The sequence below is a fragment of the Heteronotia binoei genome, chromosome 4 (assembly GCF_032191835.1).
Source record: "Heteronotia binoei isolate CCM8104 ecotype False Entrance Well chromosome 4, APGP_CSIRO_Hbin_v1, whole genome shotgun sequence".
Classification (NCBI taxonomy): Eukaryota; Metazoa; Chordata; class Lepidosauria; order Squamata; family Gekkonidae; genus Heteronotia; species Heteronotia binoei.
Genome location: NC_083226.1, coordinates 5,749,566 through 5,768,362, shown reverse-complemented (window position 1 = coordinate 5,768,362; position 18,797 = coordinate 5,749,566). Strand labels below are relative to the sequence as shown.

The following is an 18,797-nucleotide window of genomic DNA, read 5'->3' as shown; positions in this document are numbered from 1 at the left end:
TATTTTTATGCAGTGAACTGTAGGGGAAGCAGGTTTTTTCCTTCACACAATGAAAAGCACAGTTTTATTACTCAGGTGTAATAGCTAGTAAATATTAGTGGGTCTTTTTTTTTTAATAGTTCTCGAGTACTTCTGTCTGTTCAGCCAGTTTCACTTTTAAAGAAGTGTGAAGAGATATCCATGAGAAAACAGCAGGAAAAACTGCTCAGCATCTCATTCTCATTTTAAAAATCAGCCAAAAAAAAGATTGTTTTTAATTTTTTTAATTAAAAACAAAACAAAACCTTGGTAAAGAAGCAGGCTTAATTGTTTGGGTTGCCAATTCTGGGCTGGGAAATACCTGGAGATTTTGGGGGTGTAGCCTGAGGAGGGAGGGATTTGGGGAGGGGAGGGATTACATGAGGATACCATAGAGTCCACCTTCCAAAGCAGCCATTTTCTCCCAAGGGAACCGATCTCTGTTGCTTGGAGATCCGTTATAATCCCAGGAGATTGCCTGGAAGTCGGTGACTCTTTTAACCATAGCAAGGACGAAGTTACCACCTGTTTTCTGCAGAGATGATGTTCTTGATAGCATTCGTAATGAAAAAGTGTTCCATTTACACGGTTGCTTCAGTGACAATTTGTTTTTCCTTTCTTCCCCTTTCTGACAGACTTGTCTTTGCGAAGCTGAGGCTCTTAATGATAGCCATAGAATATAAGTCGGAGAAACGGGAAAGCAGGTACGTAACTGTCTGCAAAAGAGGACTGGTTCTGGCACCGTGGATGTCTCCCCTCCCTTCCCCTGAATGGGTTTTTCTACCTATGTCCTCACTCGCTGCGGCATCTTTTACACTGCCTTACATAACCTAATCAAATGGCTGCATCATTCTTCCCCTGAAAGAGATGCCCCTTGAATTGGCTCAAAGGAAGAATGTTTTAATTTCTCCTGCTCTGAAGTCCTGGCTTTCTTCTTCTTTTTTTTTTTAAACTTGGGGGATGGTTTTCCTCTTTTCGTCTTGATAAGGAAGTTCTGCATTTGAAATACTGGAACTTGCTTGTCGGAGGTTCCAAATCCTTCTGCTTATTATTATGATTATCATTATTATTCATCTTGTGTTTTTAATGTGCATGGTGTTTTCTAGATTGCAGGGGTGCAGTTCAGTAGAGGAGACAACAGAACGAGGGAAGGGGGAGGTACAAGATGAGGGATAAGGGGTCGGGGGAAGGATGCACAGATGGCCCCTGAGAATAAATAATGTTACTTAACCACCTTAGCAGGAGCAGTCTGGAAATAGCAAACAGCCTTAGAACCAGGGGTGGAATTCTAGCAGGAGCGCCTTTGCTTATTCCACACACTCCGGATGTAGCCAATCCTCTAAGAGCTTACAAAAAAGAGCCTTAGAATCATAGAGTTGGAAGGGATCTCCAGGGTCTTCTAGTCCAAACCCCTACACAATGCAGGAAACCCACAAATACTTACCCCACACCTTGCAGGACATGGCCTTCTAGGATAGTGGCCCACTGGGAAATTTCTCTGTAAACTGAATAGTCAGTCCGCCCCATACCTTAGGTGCATAGATTTTAATCTATACATAGGAAAATAGCAATAGTAAAAAAGGTAAAGCACCAAACTGACCCATGGGGTGACATCACATCGCAACATTTTCTTGGCAGACTTCTTAATGGTGTGGTTTGCCATTGCCTTCCCCAGTCATCTACACTTTACTCATTTTACCAACCTTGGAAAGATGGAAGCCTGAGTCAACCTTGAGCCAGCTACCTGAACCCAGCTTCTGCCGGGATTGAACTCAGGTCATGAGCAGAGCTTGAACTGCAGTACTGCAGCTTACGACTCTGCGCCACAAGCACCGAGTCATTACAGAGCCATGGGGTGACATCACAGCATGACATTTTCTTGGCAGACTTTTTACAGGGTGGTTTGCCATTGCTTTCCCTAGTCATCTACATTTTACCCCCAGCAAGCTGGGTACTCATTTTACCGACCTCAGAAGGACAGAAGGCTGAGTCAGCCTTGAGCCGGCTGCCTGAACCCAACTTCCATCGGGATTGACCTCAGGTTGTGAGCAGAATTTGGGCTGCAGTACTGCCCTTTACCACTCTACACCACAGGGCTCCTCCTAGCAACAGTAGAGAGGTGCAAAGGTGCTGCTAATGCACTGTGGACACTGAGGGTGTAATAATAATATTAAACATAATAATTGTTTCCTCCCTACTCTTAGATCATATATGAAATGATCCTTCTATGTTTGCTCTTTATTGATCCAGTGTGAGCTTTCTCTGAGGCCTGGTTTGTTCTTTGACTGTAAAACTCAAGACTCTGGCACAAACTAAGAAGGCAGCGGAGCCTCTCCCAGTAGAGGAAGGCACCTCAGGCTAGAGAAAGGTTTCAGGCTTTGCTAGGTTTGCCAAGCCCCCAGGCTGGGAGGTGGGTTCTCCTGCCCGGGAGGTTCCCAACTCATCAGTCCACATTGGGCCGGTGGGGGGGAGCCTCCCCTGAAGTTGCCGGCGTGATGAAGTTGTCAGCCGCTCTAGGTGTTTCCAGGAAAACTCTATGGTTTTCCCAGACACTGTAACAATTTGGGAGGAAAAACTCTATGGTACAACAGGTACCATAGAGTTTTTTCCCTCCCAAAATGCAAGAGCGTCCAGGAAAACCATAGAGTTTTCCCGGAAACGCCTTGAGCGGTCGGGACGCGACATCACCGGTGCAATGATGTCACTTATGGGCGCGATGATGTCACTTGCCGGAGGCTGCGGGGGACTTGGCAGCCCTAGGCTTTGCTGGGCAGAGTGTGGTAGGCTTCAGGCCTGACTTCCAAAGGCAAAGCAGGAAAGGAGAAAAGACACTGGCACTAAATAAAGACACTAAATAATGCATTTTCAATCCACTTTCAATGCACTTTCAAACTGGATTTTGCCAGTTCACCCTGGCAGTTGGAAAGCACATTGTTTAGTGTGTGTGCTCACATTAGGCATAGTATCTGTAGAAATAATGTTTGAATTTGCATTCAATGGCAATTGTACAGACAGGTGTTGACAATAAGATTGAGCTGTAACATTCAGGCTGCTTCAATAAATGAATTTCTCCCGTGAAAGTTGCCCCGACAAACCTGTGAAACTCTTTGCCTTATTTGAAAGAAAGGTGACTTTTTAGCCAGCATATGGGTGAAATGCTGCCACCAAGTCAAATCAGGGTTTTTTGGCTAGTGAACACTGTTGGTAAATATTTCCCCTCTTGCTCTTTGTGATGGTCAGAATGTGAATCTGTCATGTTCTGTAGAGTTTAGGCCAGAGTTGAATGCACAGAATATGTATAAATATACATTCTTCAAATGCATCAAAGGGCATTGCAGGCAATGTGCCCTCTCAAGACCCTGTTCCTCTGCCAAAGAGAAGGAATGGGGAGGAGACGGGGGGCTTTTAGAACCCCAAAGGCCCTCTTGCTAGTGACAGAAGTGCGGGGCTGCTCAGGTTGCCAGACTCCAGGTGGCAAACAATAGAAAGCCCAAGTCTGTTGCAATCACCATAACTAGTGCCAGTAATAAAGTTCTAATATTGTTACAATCAGGGGTGGAATTCTAGCAGGAGCTCCTTTGCATATTAGGCCACACCTCCCTGATGTAGCCAATCCTCCAAGAGCTTACAAGGCTCTTTTTTGTAAGCTCCAGGAGGATTGGCTACATCAGGGGTGTGTGGCCTAATATGAAAAGGAGCTAGATTCCACTCCTCTCCTCTCCACTATATAAAAAAGCCCTGTCTATATTGTGGAAACTGCAGAGAGACTGTTGAATGATGGCGACAATATAAAGAGACTATTAAATTGGAAAGTTTGGCTTTGCACCTTAGTGAATGAGCCGCCTGAGCCGCTTGTTGGGAAGGGCGGGATATAAATCATAAAATAAATAAATAGATAAATAAATAAATAAATAAATAAATAAATAAATAAATAAATAAATAGATGTATGTTTGATAAGTAAGGATGTCTATTGATAAAATTGTAAAATTCTTGTAACGATATTGGAACTTCATTAGTTGCATTAGTTATAGTGATTGCGACAGCCTGGGGCTTGCTGTTATGTAGCTCCCTTTTGCAATCTGTCTCCTGTTTGGGGCTGATGTTATTAGGAACTCCAGGTGGTGGCTGGAGCTCTCCCGTTGTTGCAACTGGTCTCCAGACGACCCTGGAGAAAATGGCAGAAGTGGATTCTGTGGCATTCTACTTGCCAAGCTGCCTCCCTCCCCCAAAGCCAGGAGGGGCCACTCTGCTCATTGGGGGACAGTGGGAAGAAGCTGAGAAATGCAGCAGCCATCCCTCCAAGAGGACTGGAGGGCCAGAGTGGTCATCACCAGGGAGCAGCGGTTTTTATTTGTAGCAAGAACTCCTTTGCATATGAGGCCACACACCCCTGATGTAGCCAATCCTCCTGGAGCTTACAGTAAGCCCTGGAAGAAGAGCCCTGGAAGCTCTTGGAGGATTGCCTACGTCAGAGGGGTGTAGCCTAATCGACCCCTGCGCTGCTCCCCCCCCCCTGCAAGCTCCCTCTGGGGCTGTCTTTGCATGATGATATCACCAAAAGTGACATCATCACTCTGGGCGAGCAGGGGACGAGGGAGCGACAGGTGGCGCACAAGAGTGCTGCTGCGCTGCTGCTTTTCCCTGCAGTACGCTCTTTGGAGGCTTCCTCGGATGTCTCTGAAGAGCACACTGTTTTAGTGGTGCCCGGCTGCTTTTGGGTTGAAAGCGGCCGAGCAGCTCCTTCCCATTACACTGATGAGTGCAATGGGAAGGCGCCCCAAAGCGGCCGGGCACAGCTTAAAAGGAAGCCTCCAAAGAGTGTACTGCACTGTGTAGTGCTCCTCCAAGCCTGCCTTCAAGGCAAGCTCAGAGGAGCGCTCTGCATGGGCAAGGGGGAGTAAGGGGGTGCCTCGTGGAGCCCCCAGTGCAAGGTAGCACCCTAGGCAGCCACCCACCCTGCTTACTCCGACCCGCTGGTCCTGAGCCTAATATGCAAAGGAGCTCCTGCTATAAAAAAAAGCCCTGCTGAGGGGTGGGGGGTGTCAACTGTGGGTTGAACATATATGAAGAACATATGAAGCTGCCTTATACTGAATCAGACCTTTGGTCCATCAAAGTCAGTCTTGTCTTCTCAGACTGACAGCGGCTCTCCAGGGTCTCAAGCTGAGGTTTTTCACACCTATTTGCCTGGACCCTTTTTTGGAGATGCCGGGGATCGAACCTGGGACCTTCTGCTTATCAAGCAGATGCTCTGCCACTGAGCCACAGCCCCATTCATGGCTCTCCAGGGTCTCAAGCTGAGGTTTTTCACACCTATTTGCCTGGACCCTTTTTTGGAGATGCCAGGGATTGAACCTGGGACCTTCTGCTTCCCAAGCAGATGCTCTGCCACTGAGCCACAGCCCCATTCATGGCTCTCCAGGGTCTCAAGCTGAGGTTTTTCACACCTATTTGCCTGGACCCTTTTTTGGAGATGCCAGGGATTGAACCTGGGACTTTCTGCTTCCCAAGCAGATGCTCTGCCACTGAGCCACCGTCCCTCCAAGTTAGGGAATGCCTGGAGATTTGGGGTGAAGCCTGAGGAGAGCAGGCTTTGAGGAAGGGAAGGACCTCAGCAGGGTGTAATGCCATGGAGCCCACCCGTCCAAGTGGCCACTTTCTCCAGGGGAACTGATTTGTGTTGCCTGGAGATCAGTTGGAATTCTGGGGAATGGCCAGGCCCCACCTGGAGGTTGGCAACTCTATCGACAGTGGAGGTGAGACAGTAAAGGCAAGCAGCACATCCTTTTCCGTGCACCCTCCCCCCTTCGTTTGGGCCGTTTTCACTTCCAACATGAGGAAACGCATGCTCTTTCCCTACACCAAGAAAGGATTTGTGCATGAGTGTTGTTTTGTTTTGTTTTGCAGTTATCTGCAGGGGTTTTTTGAAACCTTGATTTGCTCTCTTTAAATCCATCTTTATAGCTATTCTTTTTTAGTATTCAGAGCTTTTCGTGTGTCCATTAGAATCCATGGGAAACACATTCCTGACAGTGACTTTCCCCTCTTCTGTTTCAATTGAAATGACCGAAGAATGTACCCCTCATCCAAAGGATTCTACCCGCCAAATTTCAGACATATAGGGGCATCTTATCCACCTTTTATAGGCAACGAAAGTCTTGGCTTTCAGAGGGAGTTCGTTGGGAATGCAAGAAATCTGGCAAATGGGCAGTGTGTTGAACTAGGGGGATTTTGTCATAGTTGAGCTTAGGAGAAAACAGTTAACGTGCTACTGTAGCCCAAGTCCATGGTTGATTTTGACGAAGATTAAAGTGTTTGTAGAGGTACATAAGAACCTAAGAGAAACCATGCTGGATCAAGCCAATGATCCCTCCAGTCCAACACTCTTTGTCACACAGTGGCCAAAACTCAAGTGCTTCAGGAGGTCCACCAGTGGGGCCAGAACCCTAGAAGCCCTCCTACTTTTGCCCTACAAGCACCAAGAATACAGAACATCACTGCCCCAGACATAAGAACAAAAGAGAAGCCGTGTTGGATCAGGCCAATGGCCCATCCAGTTCAACACTCTATCTTACACAGCCAAAACACAGGTGCCCTCAGGAGGTCCACCAACCAGGTATTGAGTTCTTCTTATGCATCTCATCTAGATAGTCTCTTAGGTGGAGATAGGCAGTGAATTGGACTCAGCCAGGTTCTTCCATACTGCAGCCACCTCAGGGAGACCCTAGGACACTCATTATAGGAGGATCTTGCCAAATTGGTCACCACTTCATTTAAGAAGAAGAAGAATTGCAGATTTATACCTCGCCCTCTCTCTGAGACTCAGAGTGGCTTATAATCTCCTTCCCCCACAACAGACACCCTGTGAGGTGGGTGGGGCTGAAAGAGCTATTACAGCAGCTGCCCTTTCAAGGACGACTCCTATGAGAGCTCTGGCTAACCCAAGACCATTCCAGCAGGTGCAAGTGGGGGAGTGGGAAATCAAACCAGATAAGAGTCCATGTACTTAAACACTCCACCAAACTGGCTCTCATTGAGAATATTTAAAACTCCAGTTTGTAGCATATCCACATATATGTTTGGTCCTTTGTATCACCTGTAACCTTCAGCTGACATGTGAGATGTCACAAGGGGCGTGTGTGATTCCAGATGGTTGTCTTATGTTGTGAAATAATAATACCTGTATATATAAAAGATATCTTTGTGGGTGAGGGGGGGGGCACACATTTGAAAGGTAACTTCCATTATTCTTCAGCGGTGCATCCAAAATGTTTCCACAGAATGCCCCATGATGCATTAGTAGGTGTGAAGCTGGCACTTGGGTTTGATGAATTCTGCTCATTATTAGGACGAACAAAACAGCAGTAACATTGGGAGCAATTGCTTACAGGAATGAATTAATTTGCTCCTGTGTTTACAAATCTCAGCTCCTGTTTGCTTATAATTTTTATTGCAATTGACTAACAGGCGTTGAAAAAAACTGGAGGACCCACACTCCCCCCCCCACCACCATTAGCACATGGAGTCGTCTTTTGTCTTCCTTTAAAACAAATGGGGATGATTTTATAAAATTGAGAGGGGCCTGAGGTAAACCCTGTGTTGCAAACCAATATTGAAATTCCGCCAATCGAAGTTGCATTGTCGAGGAGCCCAAAGTAGTGTTAACATCTGTATAGACCCATGGGAGTCTGTGGGTTTAGAAAGAAGTAACTGTTTTGGATTACATTGGATCCAAAGTCGCCATAAGTGAGTCTCAATTCTGAATAGGGTCCTCCTTCTCCAAATAATTTTTCTTCAAAGAACCTGCTAATATTTCTGAAAGAACTGGCCCATCCCACAATGCTTTGCTAAAAGGCCTCCACTGCCCCTAGGTATTTCTGCAGCCATTTCCCCTCCTTTGCCAGCATCTAGGCTTGCCAAGTCCAATTCAAGAAATATCTGGGGACTTTGGGGGTGGAGCCAGGAGACATTAGGGGTGGAGCCAAGATCAAGGCTGTGACAAGCATAATTGAACTCCAAAGGGAGTTCTGGCCATCACATTTAAAGGGACGGCAAACCTTTTCAATTCCTTCCTTCCATAGGAAATAATGGATAGGGGCACCCTCTTTTGGGGCTCACAGAATTGGACCCCCTGGTCCAATCTTTTTGAAACTTGGGGGGTATTTTGGGGAGAGGCACTAGTTGCTATACTGAAAATCTGGTGCATTTACCCCCCAAAACAGCCACCCCGCAAACCCCAGATACCCCCGGATCAATTCTCCATGATTTTGTAAGGGAATAAATCTTCATAGGGAATAATGGTGTTCCCAGCAGACATTTCCCTCCCCTCCCCCCGCTTTCTGACAACCCTGAAGTGGGGGAATGGCCTCCAAACCGGGGGATCCCCTGCCCCCACCTGGGGATTGGCAACCCTACCAGCATCTGGCATCCGTTTTTCTCCCAAACTTGAAGCAGAGCAAGAAGTTTCTGTCAGAAAGATCTCTGAGAAATGTAGCTTACCAGGATTCTTGGGCCCAACTTACATAAGAACATAAGAAAAGCCATGTTGGATCAGGCCAATGGCCCATCCAGTCCAACACTCTGTGTCACACAGTGGCCAAAAAATTATATACACACACACACACACACACACACACACACACACACTGTGGCTAATAGCCACTGATGGACCTCTGCTCCATATTTAAGGGCCCAGAAGCCCTGAAAGACTACATTTCCCAGAGATCTATGCTCAGGGAACTTCCTTTTGGCTCAAGAACAGCCATCTTCTTCATTTTCTCTCTGACCAGGGGTGGAATTCCAGCAGGAGCTCCTTTGCATATTAGGCCACACCCCTGATGTAGCCAATCCTCCAGGAGCTTACAAAAAAGAGCCTTGTAAACTCTTGGAGGATTGGCTACATCGGGTGTGTGGCCTAATATGCAAAGGAGCTCCTGCTAGAATTCCACCCCTGTCTCTGACACACAAACACACATTACTGGTAGTGGTAAGAAAGGCTACTTTCACATGTGCTGGATAATACACTTTCCAGGCACTTTAGCAATTAGCACTTTAGCTCAAGGAAATCTAGCTCAAAAGGATTGCTAAACTGCATTATCCAATGTGTTTGGGGGAAATGGGAAGGAATCATGAAAGCCTAGAATAGCCTGAGTTTATTTGGGAACCTAGACCAAATTCAAAGTGGTTTCAGCTGGAATGTGTATATATATATATATTTAGAAACTAAATATTTTTGGAAGGATGTGGCTCACTTCTAAAAAGAGAAAGTTCTGAAAACTGGTGTCACTAATCCAAAAGATTCAGGATGGCCACCTGGACTTTTGACTTTCATATTGCAAGCGGGTTTTGGAATCCTCTCAGTTTCAGGAACTATTTGCTGCGAGCAGGGGTGGAATTCTAGCAGGAGCATATTAGGCCACACCTCCCCTGATGTAGTCAATCCTCCAAGAGCTTGCAAGGCTTTTTTGTAAGCGCTTTGAGGATTGTTTACATCAGGGGTGTGTGGTCTAATATGCAAAGGAGCTCCTGCTAGAAATCCGCCCCTAGACAGCTGGGATAGGCGGGGGTGGGGGACATACCTTTTAGCAAGAAACGCAAGCCTGCAGTCCCATGAGCTGAACAATAGTTGTGTGAGTATGTTTGCACCCTAGCCTAGCTGTTTAAAAGTTTCACGTGAGCTGTAGAATTTGAAATACAGCATGACAGCAAGAGGATTTGGGGCATCTAACCAAATGTGGCTGTAAACAGAGGGATAACTTTTAGACTCTTTCACGCATGCCCCTATGCGTTCTTCGTTCAGAGAGGTTGGTAAGGTTTTGAAATAGGACCAATCAAAAGTTGTGTGTATGTCACAAGCAACAATCATCAGAGGATAGCCATGTTGATCTGAGGGGCTAGACTGAAGTCCAGTAGCTCTATAGAGATGGACCAGATTTGGGAGATATAAGTTTTTTGACAGTCAAAGGGGAGCTCCCACCCCAAACATCAGGTTGGTCTTTAAGAGGCTGGTGGACCCAAGTCTAGCAATCTTAGACTAATAATGCTTATTAAATGCCCTCGTATTTCATGGCTTATGTCTAAACTTAAGCTTGGAAGAGTCCGCTATATAGATTCAGCACAAATCAAGACAAATAGCATTAATTTGCAGACTTTGTATCCCTGATTCATAGGGGCCAAGGAAATATTTCTTCTTCGCACCATTGTACATGGATTATGGGTATACTTCTTGCATCTGAAAGTACTATCCCCATGAGCTAGTCTTCTAGAAGAAACCAGAAATAACCTGCAACCAAATTGTGTGGAGAATTAAAGCACACCTCTGGTGGTTATTAATGCATCATACATTGACTTCTCGGTAGTATAACTGGTCACTTATGTTCGTGTTAGCCACTGCTATCCTAGGCAAACTAATTTGGATCCTACCTGTTTTTTGGCTCAGTCACGTGATTCCCTTCACTGCTGTAGCTACCATCCTAGGTGGCTTTGGTCCATACAGGTACTTCCTTCCCCAGCAGAGCCTTTATGGATGCCAAAAGAGCCCACTCCTCCATGTGAAAAAGCTGATAAGACACAGTCCACTAACATTCCCCCCCCCCCGCCAGCGTTTTGATGTCAGTACACATCTCGATTTCTTGTATGTCCCTTTGTGTTCTTCGTTCAAAGAGGTTTGTCGAGTTTTGAAATAGGACCATTCAAAAGTTGTGTGTATGACATGAGCAACAATCATCAGGTCTCTCAAAACTTATCATCTACACTGCTAAAATCAGTGGAATGATTACCAGAATATGAATTTAGAGACAAGATTTTAATTACATTTTTAGGTGCCAACTCACACAGTGTGAAGGGGAACATGTGCCCTTTGGATAAGGAGGACACTGGGAGCTCTGTACTTCCCAGGCATTTATGGGCTTGATTTGGATTGGGACCTGTGTGTACATGGAGAAGTGACTTTGTCCCCCGCCCTGCCCTTTTCCCCATGGGCAGCGACTGTGTACTCCACGTGAGAATGTGGGTATAGCTGTCATTATTTATTTATTTATGTTTTATATCCCGCCCTTCCCACCAAAGTGGCTCAGGGCGGCTTACAACAGGTAAATCGAACATAAAATTTTAAGTTAGGCATTTAAGATATTTAAACATTTAAAACATTCAAAACATTTAAAACATTAAGCATTGTGGCAGTATGCATAGCAAGAATCTGATAGAGCTACATATATTTTCCTTTGTCAGTTAGATGTAAGCTAGCCGGAAGAGGGTTGTCTTACAGGCCCTGCGGAACTGAGTAAGGTCCCGCAGGGCCCTCACCTCCTCCGGCAGCTGGTTCCACCATGTAGGGGCCATAACAGAGAAGGCCCTGTCCCGAGTAGATTTTAGGCAGGCTTCTTTTGGCCCAGGGATAACGAGAAGATTTTGGGTTCCCGATCTCAGTACTCTCTGGGGAACATGTCGGGAGAGACGGTCCTTCAGGTAGGCAGGTCCTAGGCCATATAGGGCTTTAAAGGTAATGACCAGCACCTTGTACCAGACTCGGTATATTATTGGCAGCCAGTGCAGAACCCGAAGACCCGGCCGAATGTGCTCCCATCTTGGGAGCCAAAATAACAGCCAGGCCGCGGCATTCTGCACCAACTGCAATTTCCGAGTTCGGCACAGGGGCAGCCCCATGTAGAGGGCATTGCAGTAGTCCAACCTCGAGGTGACCGTAGCATGGATCACTGTTGCTGCTTATTACACATAAGCAGGTGTGGAATTCTAGCAGGAGCTCCTTTGCATATTAGGCCACACCCCCTGATGTAGCCAATCTTCCAAGAGCTTACAAGGCTGATTTTCTATAAGCTCTTGGAGGATTGGCTACCTCAGGGGGCTGTGGGCTAATATGCAAAGGAGCTCCTGCTAGAATAACACCCCTGCACAGCACAGGTCTCTCCACCAGTCCAGTAGTGGTTCCCTGCAACTGCTTCAAGTCAATAAAATGGCATCGTTGGGGAGCCTCAGGCCCCTCCCATGCACATCATGGTCCTTATTGGGCTCGATGGTCCTGGGAAGTGCAGGATTCCTAATGAACTTGTGGTCCATTCAAAGTTACAAGGATTTTGCACTGTGTGAATTGACCAGGCTTTTCCCCAGGGGACTTGGAGTGCTCTGCAGGCTACGTCACCTGGACCTACTTTTCAAGGGGTGTGTGTGTGTGCCATTGGTTTCCAGAAGTTCTCACGCTTCAAGGATGGTTCAAGGATGTTTGTAGCCAAAAGGAACATGAAACATCCTGCCTGAGAGTATCCTCAAGGGAAAGAGGATAAAAAATGTTTGCAAAAATCTACCTGTTCTATCCTTGGGATGCCCAAAGCCATACTCTCTTTCCTCAGATACAATTTTACCATGTCCCTTTTTTTTCTCGCTGAAGAAAAGAAAATGGAAAGACAGCCAGCCTTCCTTCTCTCATATCCCCCGTGTTTTACTCCTCTGTGAAACTCTCTCCCTGTCTTTCAGTTTTTGTCACCCCCCATTTTTCTGCAGAAAAACCTTTTTTTATTTAAAAAAAAATGTTGCGGCCTTTGGAGGATTTGAAATAAAAGGGTTTTTTTGCCTTTGTTTTGATGTCAGTTGATTTTTTTATCAAAGTGTTTGATTTGCAATTTTTTTCTTGTCGTTTGCAGAAGCCGAAAGCGGTACGCCCTCTTCGTTACCTTTCCTTCCAACCTCAGCCCTACCTTCACTCCTTCTAACTTCAGGACTAACCCCTTGCCAAGAATTCAGGAAGATAACATCTTTGTCTATCTTTCTCTCAATATATATACATATATATTTATATTTCCTCCTTGTGTACATATATATACATATGTATGTATATTTATATATGAGCCCCCATCCCCCCCAAGTCTCAAAGAGGAGAGAGAACTCTATAGCAACAGTTTGTTTCTTTGTTGGTTCTTGTGACTCATGCACTAACTTCTTTGCAGCAAATATTTGTATTAGAAATATATATATATACGCAAAAACAAAATTTAGATACGAGCTTTACACTATAATATGTCATGGGTGCACCAGCTTACTTCATTAGGAAAACTGTCTCACCTGTTCAACACTCCCCCCACCCCACCCAATTTTATTTACTTGCCTTGTGTTGCAACAACGTCTGCTCCCCTTTCTATTAGCCTTCGCACTGCCACATTGTCTTTGTATTCCTTCATGTCTTTATGGAGATATCCCGGGATTCCCCCTTCAGCATACATGTTCTGCGCAATCTTTCATGTTCTTTTTTTTTCATTTTACCTTTCATTAATAGTGGAAAGTTGCCTAAGTTTCCTTCGGGTTTTCTGTTTGGTTGGTTTGTTTTTAATTTTGAGATAGAGCATTGAATCAGATGGATTGAAATGCAGCACGTGCTGGACACTGCTGTATCTCTTATCCTCACGCACCGGGTAGCTCTTTGGACTTCATGTTCATATTCATTCCAACATAGGCGGTCATTGATTGGAACCTTTGAATGAGTTGGCTTCCTCCCCCACCCCCAACTGGTGCTGGCATGTTTTGCATATTATTTCCGCACGCTGGCATTCAGCGGTATTTCTAGCTTACATGCCAACTTGCTGTTTTGGATTTGAACTAAGTAAGGCATGAACTACCAAATCCCCTTTTTTCCTCTGTTTTTTTTTTTTTTAACTATCATGACCCTCTCAAGGTGTTCACCCTGGGTCCTTTCTCATTCTCAACATGTTATTCTTTCCTCCAAAACTGCATCCTTCCACCTTTGTTGTCCTCCCTTCCCTTCTTCTCCCATTTTTTTTGCCCCACCCCTCTGCATCGTGTGTTGTCCTCCTTCCTTTTTGAATCTTCTCCTATGGATTTGGAGTAGATATGCGAATAAAGAGAGGTAGCTTCCTGTCAGTTTGGCATTATTCCTATGATCCAACTGCAGAGAAGTTACTGCAACACTTGGCATCTTCAAGGATCTGCAGTTGTTGCGCTCCTCTTGTCTGGCTTCTCGTTTTCCTGTAACTTTTAACCCAGTGGTAAAAGCGGTGTGAGAAACGTGTGTGGTTTAAAAAAAAATGAATGCACTGGCTTGCTCCCAGAAAAACAAACAAACAGTATTAACATTTGGCTGATTCATGATCGTGAGTAACAGATGATTCGACCGCTTGCAAATATTCGGCATTCCCGCCACCATTTTGCTTGCTTAAAAGTTTAGACACCTTCCTCTAAAGCAACCAATGCTGTAATCCACTAGCGGTTGACTTTCTCCCCACCCCCTTTTTCTTTTTTCCTTTTTAACCAAGGGCTTTTACTCCTGGGAGCAAGCAAAACCTCTTTGTGATTTGTCTGCTTTGGTGAAACTGGAGCTTTCAGTCTTCTGTAGCTTTGATGGAGCTGCCTTGCCTGTTGTCTGCATTCTCTGTTTGTGTCGTGGAATTATTCTGTGTAATATAAATATGTGGAATCTATATTAACATCAGTCAGAGGGAACCCAGAAGAAAGAAGCAATAGCCGGGAGACACACAGCTCCCCGACGAGATGTGTGTGCATGCCTCCCCCATTGTTTGTCAATATGCTCTGCAAAAAAAAAGAAAAAAAGAAAAATCCATGAAGATTTTTAAAAAGTACATCTATAATTCATAGTTGCCATAGTGACCAATTTTTTGTTTTTAAGGGGCTGTTTGCCACATTGCCTCATGCCGTTTCATTTGGGCACAGCATGGATTAAAAACACCAAACCATTTTCGTGATAACTGATCAAGAACATCTCATGTTTGCTAAATTAAATATGGTTATTACAATACAGTGGTGAATAATATATTGTGTTGTGATCTTAATTGCATGGGGAATGGTACAGCACATCTACCGTATCACGGAAGTTGTCATGGTTTTTTTTTTTTGTCACTCATCCAGTCAGACGTTTGGCATTTGTCCTACACATGAATTCAGGGTAGACATGCAATAGGTATTATATGTGTCTCAGTGCACTTTCTATGCCTGGACATGCATGTAGACTTAACAGCTATGTGGCCAATTCACACTAACCATTACTGAGTCTGGATCTGGCCTTCAGCTGGGAAATGCTACCTTTTGACCAGAAAAGTTCTTCTGCATGACAGGAGATGTTTAGCAGGGGCAACCTCCCTCTATGCAGGTCCTGTCTACCATGCCACAATCTTAAAGTGAAGTGAGGCTATTTTAAAACCATCATTCCTGTATCCCCCAACCATGGGTGGCCCTGAGCGGCTTACGTAGGGCTCCCGCCTCCCAGTAGTACCCTGCCCAGGCAGAGATGAGGCCCACAAGTTCTTAGCTTCACTAAGAAGACATTGGCCATTTTTATCTTGAGCACCTACAGTGACCAGAATCTCAACAATTGTTGAGAGGTCTGAACAGAAATATCCGTCTTTAAAACCTGCTTTTTAATATCTCCCCTCTCTGAATGGTAGGATCTAGTCAGTGGTATTCTTAGACCATTTTGTTCATGCAGATGTAGCTAATGTTCTGTCATGTGGTCATAGAATCATAGAGCTGGAAGGGTTCTCCAGGGCCATCTAGTCCAATCCCCTGCACAGTGCAGGAAATTAAATATGTCCCCTGCACACATACCCAATGCCAGCTGCTCCATGCCTAGAAGACAGAAAAAAAACCCCTCCAGGATCCCTGATGAAACTGGCCTGGAGAAAATTCCTTCCTAACCCTAAAGTGGTGAACATCATTTCCCTACGTGTGTAAGAAGGGGCCACAAGAACTAAGCACTGATGCAACCCTTCCCACCCTCCTTCTCATGATCTGCCTAAATTCTGAATGGCTGAGGGTAGTTTTGAGTTTTCTCTCCAACAGTCAATTCTGCACCCACCACAGTTGTCTTATTATGGCATCTATATGGAACTGTGTCTTCTGAGACATTTGCTGCCAGTTGGACTTTGTTGCCATTCACCACATGTTCATTTTGCAATTTGCTTGGGATTCAAGAGTAAGCTAAATTCTTTCTGCAGACACTGTTTCCACATGGATTTTTTACAAAGAATGTCATTCAAGGCTGGGGGTGGGGAGCACATTGTATGGATTGCCCACCAGTTCATTAAACTTAACCCTGAATTCTCCCTATCATTATTCCTCTTCTCCCTAAGTAAAAAAAAAATACCATAGGTTGTCACTATTTCATTTAAAAGCAGGAAGTAGTTGATAAAAATGCATTATGGCCTGCATTGCAAACAAAAACTCAAACTATAATTTAAGAACCACATGTTCAGAAATTGATTAGCTGACGGCATGTAAAATATAATGGCAGCTGATGGTTCCTTCACACATTGCAGCTGTGATCACACATACTAAATAATGCACTTTCAATCCAGTTGAAAAGTGCATTAGAAATGGATTGAAAGCACATTATTTAGTCTGTGTGATCACAGCCTGCATGTTATAAGATTTTTTTCCCTTTAACGGAGCCAGAAAAACAGGCATTTCTGCATTCTCATTTTCCCAGCTTTAAGTTCCTGTTTCTTCGGGGAGGGGGGGGGAGGGGAGGGGGGGTGGATTCTGTTCCACACATATTTTGCACCCTCTATTGGTCAATTTGATTTTATACCAGTTTATGTCCTGCATATCTCGCTGCAGATTTAAACTGCAGGTTTTTATGTCAGGAATAAACCAATGTAATATTGAATTGGCCACCAGAGGAAGCAAAACACATACAGAACAGGAAAACCCCTTGCAAGGAAACAGTAACGTGCAAGCCATGAAAATGAGAATGCAGAAAAGCTTGTAATATGTGAATGGATCAACTGTTCTTGAAGAAGAAGACCATAGATTCATACCCCGCCCTTCTCTCTGAATCAGAGTCTCAGAGCGGCTTACAATCTCCTTTATCTTCTTCCCCTACAACAGACACCCTGTGAGGTGGGTGGGACAGAGAAAACTCTCCCAGAAGCTGCCCTTTCAAGGACAATCCCTACAAGAGCCATAGCTGACCCAAGGCCATTCCAGCAGGTGCAAGTGGAGGAGTGGGGAATCAAACCCTCACACTTAACCACTACACCAAACTGGCTCTCCATGTACCTCCATGCATGTACCTCTCATTAGACAGCTGCAGTGCCTTGTCACAAACCAGTCCTATCATGTGTGGAATTATTGTATCTTACTCTGAATCAGGCCCTATCGTATGTGTCAAAAATCCACACCATGGGGCCAAGGATAGATGGGGAGCTTTAAAAGCAAGCAAACAAAACAAAGGAGATGCTCTACCACTGAGCCACTCTCCCTCCCCAATCACAGAAACTAATGGTTCAAATAACGCCCTGTGGCTTTTGGGCTGTCTATCGAAGTGACTTTGTTCCTGTTGCTGCTTCCAATATTCTAGCCAATTAGTGCAAAAGTACTGGTATGATTGACAGGAAAAGGAAGCAATGATGTCATGCCTCATTACTCTCCATTGAGTGTACTGACCTATAAAGGAGAAGGGGGCATATATTCCTACATCCCTTCCATGTCAATTATAGCAGTCATTTTGCTCCCACAAGATACAGCAAAACAAGGAATGTTGCAGGATATTTGAAAGCAGTATCTTGCCACATTTGCAGAATATCTTATGCTTGAAAATATCCCAAATGACCAGTTTAGTAGTAAACGTGAAAACGCTTTTGAATAATAAAGCTTCCGTTGCTCTGAAAGCTAGGACTGGAAGGCTGTATTGTATGTAACCCCACACTGTTTTTTGCCATCTGTTCATACGTATGTGCTTTGGACTGTCCTTTTATCAACTTCATCCCTTGAAAACGTATTTTCTGTGAAGTCCAAATCAATCCCAGTCACTGGCTGTCTTTGCTTCCTTTACAAGTATTGCATGGATGTTGACTCTCCTCTGACTTAACAGAACAACACGTTTCCTAGAAGAGCGATTGAACTGCTTTTGTTGCAGGAAAAGAAAGAGGATCTAAAATAGCTCAGACGATCCATTTTCCTGGCCTCTCTTAAGTCGATAGGGAGACGTTTTTTCAAAAGTTGCAGAGTTGCAAAAGAGGGGAGGGGAGAGTTAAGAGAGAACATTTATTTTTAAAAAAAGAATCACTAAAACTTTTGGGGTCCTATTGCTCATACTGGCCATGAAAGGTTTTGGAGAATTTAGTGTTGCCAGGCATTTAGGGTTGCACAGATATAGACTGATCACGCGAATTTTCCAGGGCAAGCAGAATTTCTGGTGGTTGGCTTCCACAACACAGCACAGTGCTGCACTAACATCCAAGCCAAGGGGGTCAAATTCATTTGTTATGAGGGCCAGATCCGACATAAATCAGACCTTGGTGGGCCAGGCCATGTCAGATTGGGCCGGGCCATGTGTGCTATTTAAGATTAGGTAGCAGAGATATAAACTTTATAAATGACATGGACAAACACAATTTTTTTTAAAAAAAAATCTTAAAACATGGTTAAAACATTAGCACTCAGTCTTAAAGGTGCTTTCTTTGTATTTCTTCCATGGGATCTAGGGAACGGGCCAAAGCTGCGGCTCTTTCCTTCCTTCCCCAGGACTGGTTGAGAGGAGCCTCAGCCAATAGAAGGAAGAGAGACTTGGCTCAGTAGCTCTGCTGTGTGATCGAGAGAGCCTGGGGAAACAAGCTCTGCCTTTCCCCCTTCCTCCCCAAGGGAGGAGCCTCAGCCAGTTGAGAAAACAGGTTTTGCTCTGTAGCTCCTGTGCGATTGAGCAAGCCTTGCAAAGCAAGCTGTTATGTAAAAGGAAGCAATAGAGAGGGAGAATGAAGCAGACAAGAGCCAGTTGCTCGGGGGCCTGATAGGAGCCCTC

General features: G+C 44.9%; 1 protein-coding gene and 1 non-coding gene across 11 annotated transcripts in view; one reads left to right on the top strand and one right to left on the bottom strand.

The window, feature by feature from the left end:
• Window positions 1–18,797, top strand: part of KCNMA1 (potassium calcium-activated channel subfamily M alpha 1) — an 866,219-nt gene that overhangs the window by 628,318 nt on the left and 219,104 nt on the right. For all 10 annotated transcript variants that reach the window (XR_009555312.1, XM_060236723.1, XM_060236715.1 and 7 more), the window contains exon 16: window positions 654–722. Coding sequence is in view for 9 of the 10 variants with exons in the window: in XM_060236723.1 (XP_060092706.1) it covers window positions 654–722 (69 nt within the window). In the remaining variant the exon portion in view is untranslated. The remainder of the gene's footprint in view (window positions 1–653; window positions 723–18,797) is intronic.
• On the bottom strand, window positions 5,220–5,291 carry TRNAI-GAU (transfer RNA isoleucine (anticodon GAU)). Its single transcript has one exon. It is a non-coding gene; the product is annotated as a tRNA-Ile (tRNA).